Source organism: Anopheles gambiae, chromosome 3, assembly GCF_943734735.2.
Source record: "Anopheles gambiae chromosome 3, idAnoGambNW_F1_1, whole genome shotgun sequence".
Taxonomy (NCBI): domain Eukaryota; kingdom Metazoa; phylum Arthropoda; class Insecta; order Diptera; family Culicidae; genus Anopheles; species Anopheles gambiae.
In genome coordinates, this window is record NC_064602.1 from 94,129,136 (window position 1) to 94,139,963 (window position 10,828).

General features: G+C 47.8%; 1 protein-coding gene and 1 pseudogene across 7 annotated transcripts; both read right to left on the reverse strand.

Moving 5' to 3' along the window:
* Positions 1-76: 76 nt before the first annotated feature.
* Positions 77-8,388, reverse strand: LOC133392708 (phenoloxidase-activating factor 1-like; annotated as a pseudogene).
* Positions 1,911-3,593, reverse strand: LOC1280631 (CLIP domain-containing serine protease B15-like). Of its 7 annotated transcripts, none has more exons than XM_061653429.1 (5): positions 3,381-3,557; positions 3,141-3,316; positions 2,791-3,065; positions 2,427-2,707; positions 1,911-2,351 (listed from the first exon to the last, which is right to left on the reverse strand). In XM_061653429.1, the coding sequence occupies exons 2-5, from the start codon at positions 3,186-3,188 to the stop codon at positions 2,026-2,028; spliced, it is 930 nt and encodes a 309-aa protein (XP_061509413.1). In that variant the 5' UTR covers positions 3,189-3,316; positions 3,381-3,557; the 3' UTR covers positions 1,911-2,025. The 7 variants fall into 7 exon arrangements, with proteins under 7 accessions (XP_061509413.1, XP_061509412.1, XP_061509409.1 ...); XM_061653428.1 differs by having other exon boundaries at positions 3,377-3,557; XM_061653425.1 differs by having other exon boundaries at positions 3,141-3,376; positions 3,448-3,497.
* Positions 8,389-10,828: the final 2,440 nt, after the last annotated feature.

The window sequence follows — 10,828 nt, forward strand, 5'->3', positions numbered from 1 at the left end:
CAGACAGCCGAGAAGCGCTCAGATTTGCATCTGATGCTTGCTCAAACTACCACAATCGCGAGGAACCAAGACCACATTGCAAGATCGGGAATGTTTTTATTTACAAATAGACAATTCACCCATACTGACACACGCTGTCTACTGCACAAACTCATACTGATCAAGTCAAACCATGCGCACCACGCACACTCCAGCCCTTCTTAAATCAGGTGACGATTCATGTTGGTAAGAATCCAATTTTTGTATTCTGACACGCGCGTCGACATACCGGCGATGCCCGTGCCCATACCACATTTGGGACCGAAGCTGACCACACCGATCACAAAGTAGTGATCGCCCCGGATCTGTACCACCGCAGCTCCTGAATCACCTAGGCAAACGTCTTGCCCAGACACCACACCGACCGTACACATGACGCTTGAGATCATAGAGATGTTAAATCGTTGCCACTTCTTGAGCTGCTCACCACATTCGTCCTCTTTGATTATTTTCAGCAGCACGATGCGTTTAGAATCGCTCATTGTACCTATAATGAGTATAAATTAAGTTAAATAAATTAAAATGAAACTTTCTCTTCCTTTTCGTTTTTTTCCTTCCTTTTTGTACCTTGTTGGTATTCACCCCAACCAAAGGAAAGCATCCGTGGACTTGCCAAGCCCTCGTCGAACAAATAGTCAAATGGTAGACAGGCGGGTCTCACGTCCTGCGTGAATTGAACGGCTTCGCTTACCCTGATGAGTGCGATATCATTCAGTCGGGCATGAGAGTTGTAATCCTGATGGACGATCAGTTCTGCAGCCCGCCGTTCCTGACACACACGATCGGCTAGACACTGAGCCAGCGTACTGATCACAGCCAGCGTCCGAAGTACAGTTTGATACTGCGAAGAAAGAGGCATTGATAAGAAATTCTTCGAACATCCAAATCCGCTCCTTACTTACTTTTCCAACTTCAAGTTGTGGACACAGTGTGCTGCGGTTAGGACGTACCATTCCTGGATCAAGGTTCCTACACATCGTCCCTTGGGGGTCTTGTTGGAATGCTGAATCTCCAAGTAAACGGCCCACGCGTGGACGTTCTCTTCGTCTTCCACTTCGGAATAGACGAGTGCCAAGGGCGGTAACTCACCGCAACGTGCCGGTAGCACATTCTTCAAATAATCGTAACGAACAGTTGTTCTGGAGGTACCCATTGTGGTACGCATTCGTCTTGTTGCAGATGTAGTAGGCGTAGTGATAGACTCAGTAGTAAGTCGTACCCGTATGGATCTGCTTGTAGGTGCAGGTAGAGCAGTAGTACGTCTGGTAGTAGTAGTAGCAGCAGTTGATGCTACTGTTTTATTCATTCTTGAAGGTAGTGATTGCGCGGATTCACAACAAACCTGGAATGATCGTTGCACATGACGTAACTGATACTTCGGTCATTCCCTTCGTTAGAATACATACGATCGGGTCGGATGAGCTCTCAGTACTATTGCAGGCACGCAACACTGCCCTTATCTGTTGCGTTTCCAACGAATATAGTACATTTCGGGTCGTCAGCTCCACTATCTTGGAACACTCGCCAAAACGGATGCATCGTCCGGAACTCCCATTCGCTAGGATGCACGCCTGATTCACTCGTCGCTGTCCGAAGGCAACACCAACCAAAAATAGCATCAGCCACCAAAACATGGTTATATGTACCATTTGAGACGAAACGGGTGTGTTTGCTTTCTCCGCGCCAAACAATGCACATGCACTTTAGCGAATAAAAAGCTTTAGGACTAGAGACACTTCGGACAGGATGTTGCTTGTTGTGCCTTTAATCGGGAACTGAGCCCTTATCGGCAGCAATTGGTCGTTCAGTATAGATGATCGCTTCCACTACCACAGTCGGGAAGAAATCATTTCCAGGCATTAACCCATTGATTAATTGTTTATTGTATTTGTTTATTGTGGCTTTGATACGATAAGGGATGGTTTATGTGTGTGTGTGTGTGTGTGTCGCACTGCCAACATAATACTATCACAGCAGCTGGAAGCATCAGTGCCGTTGTTGAATGTTGTCCAAGATCCAGTCCGTGTACTGTTGAACGTTTAAGGAAACTACCGGGAACTCACTGCTCGTGGCACCGACTCCATAATTAATCAACCCAATCAAGTACCAGGTGCCATCCTTCCGATACATCAGCGGACCCCCGGAAAAGCCCGAAAATGCGTCATTCCCAGTGATGGTAATAGTGCAGATATTTCGTTCCGAAATGATCACCCTCCCGGCCAGGGCCACTCTCAACGAGTCCATCCTTGCCTGGCACAGTTCCAGCGAGATACGTTCCAGTGTCATCCACTGCTTGCTGTCATTGGGCTTTCCTACAATTTCAGAGCACAACATCAAGTAATCTCCACCACCAAAAACGTGACTGTTTGCACTCCCGTGTGCCTTACCGTAAGCATTAAGACCCCAACCGAAGCAGCTAAGTGTGTATCCAACGGAAGCAACTGGATCATGCTTCTTCCCCATCGGAATACAGATCGGGCTGGGTGAGTTACCTTCCTGCGTAATGCTTCCGTTTAGCCGCAGCAACGCAATATCATGATCACGTGTGGTGGTGTTGTACTGCTCGTGAATAATTGCCTCCCGCACGTACATTGGCTCAACATCTCCCTGGTAACCACCCGACACTGTGTCGTGCTTAACGTGCAGCGCACTGACATACAACAACATCCTTGAAATCAGATAGAGAGTTCAAATATGAGCACGATAAGTAGGTGCGCAAGTTGCTCATCGCCAAAACATCGCTGAACCTACCCTTGCGGTTTCTTAACACAATGTGCCGCTGTTAGTACATACTCGGGTGTAATCAAGCTTCCCGCGCATCGACTTCTCCTACCCTTGTAGGCTATAAACACACCAAACGAAGAATCAAGCGATGCGCGCCCAATCGATCCACTGTCCATTCCGAGGTGCGTCTGCAGACAGCTGTCCGAGTCGAGTATGGAATTGTCCTCGTCCGGTTCTGGCATCGGTACCATCACCGTGGTCCTGCTGCGCCGACGAATGTCTGCTTCGGCACAGCAATATTGCTGAAACCATCCGAAGGTATAAAACGGTTGATAAGCACAGAGCGTACAACACAGCAGTAATACCATTTGAAATACCTCCGAATTCACTGGACAAGCGCCGGAAGCACCAATAAGCAGATGCATCTCGTGACGACTTATGTACGGTTTCTCGTCGATCACCTTCAGCTTGGGACAGTGTTTCAAACCCACACACCATCCCTGCGTTCCGGTAGAAGTTCTGCACGATGGTCCACGCCCAAACGACACTTTCCCTTGGGCAAAAGACAGCTGTATTATGCAGAGTAGTACAATAAAACCGTTTCCCATACTACCTACAAACACAACAATCACAAAAGTGAGTACTGAAAACAACGGAATTTTTCACTAATTTAAAGTCTATTACGTAGCTCACGCTGAGGACACAGATCAATTACAAGTGCCGAGCTTGTGGAATCCTCTTTCAGTAGGTTGCAGTAGCGCCCTTATCAGTCATAACGCAAAAAAAGGGGAAATCCCCAATAAACCAGTGTGTGTGTGTGTGTGTGTGTGTTTGTAGATGTTACATTGGCACAAGCAATCCCCTCCACACACATACACATTAAAGATTATGAATGTTTTATTTACAAATTGAAGTCGCTCAAACATTAAACATAAAACTCATACCGGTCAAGCTAAACCATGCGCACCGCGCACACATCACTCCTTCTTACGTCAGCTGACGCTAATTGTAGCTCCGAACCGAATGGTTTGGTGGCACGCGTTAGCTTCAAGCGATCCTTCGGGGAGGGGGCGAAAAGTAATGACCAAAGCATGGTAAGGCCCGCTCGCGCAATGCAACAGGTGTCACGACGATAGCACCCCATCCAAAACGTACCCGATTAATTCGATTCGATACCCATTACGCTCTGGTGGACGCGCCGCGGTCTGGCTTATGGTTAATTTCCGTGGATCCGACCATGCTGGAGGTTAGAAATGGACAGGAAATGGTGCGCAAAGGAAGAAGAAAAACGACAACAGCAGCAAAAAAAACAACAACCGCGTGTCTCGCACGCCAGTTCTCGTAACATGTGGACATCGACATCCGTTTGTCTCGTTTAGTTCCCGCTGATTACACACTCCGTACGCTTGCACTGGCAAGGAAGGTACAGTTCACTGACCTAAGCGTAAAGTCTCGCTGGTGTACATTCCTTCTAGCCCTTCCCGTAGTGCCCCCTTTGGTCGGTATTAGATGATTCCCTTAACGCGGTTCTCGCTGGCGCTGGAGTCCCGATACTGTAGCACCGGTCTGCAGCCAAAACGAAGATGTTCATATGCTGTCCGATCATATCGGCCTGATCGTAGCGCCACTCCCCCAGGTTGCTTTTGGAGCGGTTGCTTGCGTATGCCTTGCGCAGGGCCGGGTAATCTAACCGAAATCCAATCCTACGAGTGGGTACGCGTTCGAAGGTATTGCCTTCGGAAGAGATTGAATGTGGCAGATTTGGAGAAGATCTTGGAAAGCGCCTTTTTGCTTCCCTGAACCACAGCGCAGACCCGGGTTGGGCCGACCCTGTTCGCCCTATCGCATTCGTCCGATCACATCCGTATCGCTCGAGGGTGTGCAAGGTTCTGTTGTGGTTGGGTTTCGTTTCATTCCTTCGCCAGGCGAGCGAGTTGAAGCGAGACAAGGCGAGAAACAGTGCAAAGAATCAGTCAACATATTGGCCGATTATCCGATCGCTCGGTCGAACCTGGCTGGCTCAGTATGGCCGCGCTCTGCTAAAGGATCATTCATTAGGGCTAGGGTTCACGGCAGGGATGGACCGGGACAATCAATGGAGTGGAGCGTGCCACGCGTAGGGGTTTTTGATCGATTGCGATTTTGAGCGCAAAAGCTAATAACAATTTCCCCGATGATGCATCAGGAAACCGAATGCACAATGTATGGGAATGGGCTTATCTCGGGGATAAGACATCCTCATCAGTGGATTCTGCATGCAAGAGCTATCGGGAAACGGGGGTTGCGGCAAAGATCTCATTTAATGCTTGTCTAAAGTACTTAATGTTAGATCTTAAACAGCCGTACTGGATCAGAAGTTTCATGAAACTTGTGTTGCAAACCGTTTGCATGTAGGCTATTTTATCCCTCAAAGTTTGTATCTAATTCGCCCAGTTTACAAAACCATCTCAGCTAATGCCACTGAACCTGCCACCCCTTCCCAAAGACCCACCTCCACCAACCCATTGATCTTGGGGCTGGGTAACACCGTCGAAAGAGTAACACAACACACGCCGCCATATGCCGTTGCGTGCGACTAATCGACGCTCCGCTCTTTTTGCGTAACTTTGTTGCACGCACCGTACGGCACACGCACACGCATCGCCAAGCTCGGCAACGGTCGTTCGCGCGCGCAATGTCTGCGTAAAACTTTATGCACGCACGCAGATGTGATCGGGCGCCCGCGTTGATTCGATTCGCGTCCGTTTCGTATCCCCCCCCCCCCCTCCCTTTTTCTCGTAGTTCATCTTACGCTTCCACTCGTACGCTAATTAAGCGCAAAAAGCCATCAAATTATCCCCTCCCATGCGGCTGTCTCGCCGCAGTTGCCGCGCTGCCGTTGTTGTGTGAGCCGCAAGGAGGCACTCCCAAGGAGGGGTTGCACGACGCAGCAAAACAGCAGTGCCCTAACACGCTGTTACCCATAAACCTCCAAAAATGCTCACACGGGGTACTTGAACCGATCGGGGCGTCGGGGTGGTATAGCCGGAGCGGTCCAGATTTAAATCATTATCCAATATTCAAATCACAGCACAGCACAGTTTGCAGAGCTTGGGGTAGAGTTTGTAGTTGAAAAAAATAAGTATTAGGTAGACTAAATAGCGCTTTTACGTAATGGGATGCCGAGTGGGGTGGCCTTTGCATTCAATTTGACCGTTAATTTGAAATACAATCAAAGCAAGTTCAGCAAGTTTCTCTTTCAAATTGAAGTTTTAAGCATACAAGCTTTTTTTGTTTGTATTAGGTGATGTTAAACCATTTATGTCTTGTTAAAATACTCCTTCAATATTGAATAGAAATACGTTGAATATTATAGAACAATATATTATCAGATAGATGAACCTAATCTCTACCATTGAGTCCGTTGCAAGCAAAGTTCTTTTAACGAGGACCTTGAAATCATCCAATCTATTAAAAAATACACTTACAACACCACATTACTCATGATTGCATCTCCAGACACACACATGTGCCTCGGAAAAGTAACTCCGAAAGTGAAATTACGGTATAGACAACTATTTTTTACTTTCAACATGCACTTAGTTCCTCTGTACCTAAGTTGCTCAGAAAAATAAAACACAAAAAACACTGAAGCCTCCAAAAGGCCATTTGCCCTTCCCCCCGGTGAGCTTTCCAGAGCGGAAAATTGTCACCGCTCGGTGGGTTTTGTGTTGTTTGCTTAATAGCATTGCCCTCCCTTTCTCCTCGTGGGCGTCCTGTTGCTGCAATGAAAAGCGGAGGTTAGTTACGGTTGCGCAAGACAATCTTCCACGCGAGCGAGCGAGCGAACGGGAGCCCATCGAGGAGTCAGGAGCATGGCGATAGCCTCGAAAGTGAAATCGGAAAAAGCGGGAGCTATGGAGGGTGTACGAGGAAAAATTGAACCATCACAACAGTCGAATTACAATGACGCAAGTAGTTCGGAATAGTTTGGGAGATCAGCGATGGAAATGATCGTAAGTATTCAGCAAATCCATCCAGAATGCAGGATATTCCTATTTCCTTCAATTAAAAAAAACCGGTTCAAAATGTCAACTACCTCATAACAAATGGTTCCACAGCAAAACTACCCTTTGGCCCTACCATATTGCCTTCTACCATCAATTCAGTCACACGGCTCATTTGCCGTCAATTCTATCGTTCAATCGTAAAGTCAACTCCCCGTAGGACCACCTCCTCCTGGGCCGCACGAAATGGACGGTTTCGATGAAGACGAGAAGAAAAGAAAATGCTTGCGAAAAAGCTAGCATCGAAAACCAATTAACTAAGAAAAGCAGACGGCAAAAAGTAAGCAACTTAAATTTACAAAACATAACTCACGTACACACACACAAACGTGAGAATGGTTCCAATTAAGAAAGCATAATACATACCTGCCGCGTGTCCTGCAGCGAGCGCACTATTCGACGACAACGGAATGGCAGTTCATCAAAAAGCTGTCATCAAATTGATTCATCTCCGTGTGTGCGTGATTGTTGAGAATGGCGCTGCTCACTAGATGGAACTGGTTGCTAGATGAACAAGCAGGGAGCGCCGCGACATTATGCTCGGAAATGGAAATTCTCACGCACGCAGGATATCTTGCCAAGGATAACCGCGGGTCGACCACTCTTCCACAAGTCGATCGACAACTAATGTCCCGGGTGTGTGTGTGTGCATGTCCTGTCGAGCGTACCAGTACCAGCAGGGATTCGCGAACAGCGCCGGCATCCTTCCGAAATCGTTGGGAATTCGATATATATGCATGCGCTGCCCTGACTTTCAGCAATTGAAGACCGAAGACCGCACACGGCGTGTATGTGCCCGCGAGATGCCCCGCGACCGGCGTTCCCGGAGGTTAGAGGGGAAGGTTAAGGAGGAGCAGACCCGTCGCGACCAACCCGCGCCAGAGGGCATTGCATGCTCCGTTGTATTGATCAACGAAGAAAATCCCTTCCCTCTGTGCCTTCCGCTGCCGTTCCGTTTCCGTATCACACCCGCGGTGCGCCGAGTCGTCTTTTGCATCAAGAAGGAAGAAGGAAAGCGAAAAAAAAACACACAAAGAGGGAACGTAAACTGAGTTGCTCACAGGAACCGTCGTTCTTAAGCGACGGGAAATCGATCGGAAAAAAGGGGGCGCCGCATCCTGCCGAAAGCGCAGCAGGACTGCAGTTCGAGCAGGAGCTGCTCCTTGCCGTTTGCTTACCTCTGCCTAGGCACGTCTTGATGCACGGTTTGATGCTGATTCGGGATCGATAGCGTGTCCTGGCCGAACGCAACAGGACAGTGGGAAATCGATGGAAAACGCAGCTCGAAAAAGTGAAGCTCGCGTCCGCGAATTGCTGCTGACTTCATGGCCTCCTCGATGGGAAAATAAACGTCACACGACGACGACAATGGGATTTTGTGTGTTTGGGCCAGATGTCAAGACGCTGTCGAAGAGGTACGCGCGAAACATGAGAAGACGCTGTTCGGGCACGAATCGAAAACTTCTCTATGTCCCGTAGTTTTAACTTTACGCTTTTATGCTGCAAGCCCCTGAAACTCCCCTATCGAAGGTTTGAAAGAGTGACCTTTTCCCCGTCTATCGTTCAGCCCAATCGACAACGAGGTTATGATGCTTTGCGGACAGAAATTTGCGGTATGCCAGTTTGACATCGGTGACCGGAAATAAGGAAACTGTGCAGAAGGAGGAGGGGTTCGCTTCTCGTTGACACGTGAGTTGAGTTGACAGTGGAGGGTTAATGCGGGTTCGGAGAAGTTTAAATCGACACATAAAAGATGTTTGACTCTGTATTTGATTGATCCTGGCTGACCCTCGAAGAAGTGGAATTGGATAAGAATGGAAAGTTACGCGGGATTAAGAGTTTGTGAAATAAATGGTGAGTAGGGAAAGATTTATTGGATTTGCATTATGTCATTAAAGTAAGTGCTGTATGGGAGAAGGTTATTAACTTCCTTTATTGGATATGAAACCCAACATTTGTTTGATGTTTTTGATGAATTTTGATGTCTTGGAAGTATTGGAGAAGTTGAATTCTCTTATTGGCAAATACATCGATGTTCCGAACTCTTTTGAAGAAAGTCCAACAAGCCAAGCGCCAAGCCAACCTTACTTAGAGCTCAACATCTTTCTTCAGATCTCTGAGATGTTCTTCAAATGATTTAATTTCCTATCATGTGCCTTAAACATAGTAATAATTAGGTTGGGGCATCAATAGACTTACTTCAAACAAACAAACACTCCCGTCGAAACTGTCGGTAAAGTCTCTTTGCAACAAATCTATAACAACACACCACCTACACCCCAACTACTCCAACTAATCTTAATTAATTGCAAAAATAAGGCATCAATTAATTATGTTCCAATACAACATTCCACATCACACACACTCCTCTTTTTAGTTCAAATGCACCAACCACCCGTAAATAGAACGGGGTGCCACCCGTTTAATTGCCCGCAACAACCTACCCCGCATCTCGTCCGTTCACAATCTTCCAACACTGCGACACAGGAATTGCCACCGCACACAACGGCCAAGATCATTACACTTCTTCCCCGCCGGAATGCAATAACTCTGCCCGTTTGATGGCGCAGAAGGAACAGACATAAATTAGCACAGACAACTTCCGTACCATATCGAGTGAGTGCCGAACGGACCGCAAAGGTGCGCCCCGGATTCGCGGAAGGTAATGAAATCTCTTCTCCCCCCCCTTCTCCGCCCTACACCCGGAGATCTGTTCCCGATCGTGCACCACAATTCCCAATTCCGATCACGCCGCCCATACGCCCCCCGACTGACATTATTGACCATAGCGCGAATGATGTCTCGGACACCATCATCGCCAATTGCATTGGCAATGGCCAGCAGCAGTGTCCTTCCCAAGATGGGATGCGACTCATTTGCGGGGAATTCTGGCTTTCGTTTCGCCTCTGTCGATCGTCGATGATTAATCGTGCCGGCCGGCCCCGTGCGGTGTGAATTCCTGCGCGCACCGTCCGGATGTCTGCCCGGTCGGCGGTTTGATGATTAACGCCCTCCCGTGTCTTCGTGACATGAGGCGACGATGAGATTAATCCAAACGGATCGTACTTATTAAGGGTAGGGAAAGTACAGAAGAGAGACTGAGAGAGAGAGAGTTGGCAATGGGCAAAGTAATAAATTCAATGCCCCAATAAAGAATTGAGATGCGGTGGCATTTTTGCCTCATTAGAAATTAATTAAACAGCTGAGCCTGATAAGTGGGACTCTTCCTATCGGGAACTTAAAAAGACATACCTTTTCAATGTTTTGTTTTATCAAGCAGCTTAAGTTGACGCAATACGATCGAGAGAGTTGATTAAATGATCATACTTCATTAGCTTCGAGTAACAACTAAAACTATATAATTACATGAATCAACTCTAAAAAAATGAAGTTCAAGCGACTCCACACGACCCAACAAACGATCGACACAACCTTCTGAAACCTTCTTCGAGGGAGAAGATCTTTGATCGCCGATAAGCTAACTCTCAACCTCATTCGCCGTTGCCGGATATCGCGATGTGGATTTTGTGTGCATATCCGAAACGATTCATCTTTGAAGTTCCCCCCCACTAAAAAGTGTGTGGGTGGCTTTCCATCTCCTTGTACGCGAACATTATGCTTGCTTTTTCCACCTCCAACCTTCTCCTCGTTGCCTACAGCCGGGTGAAAACTCGCGAAACCCAACCCACTCAACCGTGTGCCGACGTGGGCTCGTGGGTTGGACCCGGCTGTCCGATCACCTTCCAGTCGGCCATGTACCACCCGGGCAATGCGTTTCATTTAACCGGTACTTTGGCTGGAGGGCAAAACTCCCATCCCATCCCATTCCGCCCATGTTACCGACTACAGGCCCTACAGGACGATTATCAACACCGGTCAATCGGATATAAAATAATTACTTTGTTTACTCTCGATCCCTCGGCGGGATTACACGCGAGGGCAGGGATACACACCAGTTGAGATGTTCCCGTAACGACTCTATTGCCAGGATGGTCATCTTGAAGGCACGCACACACAAA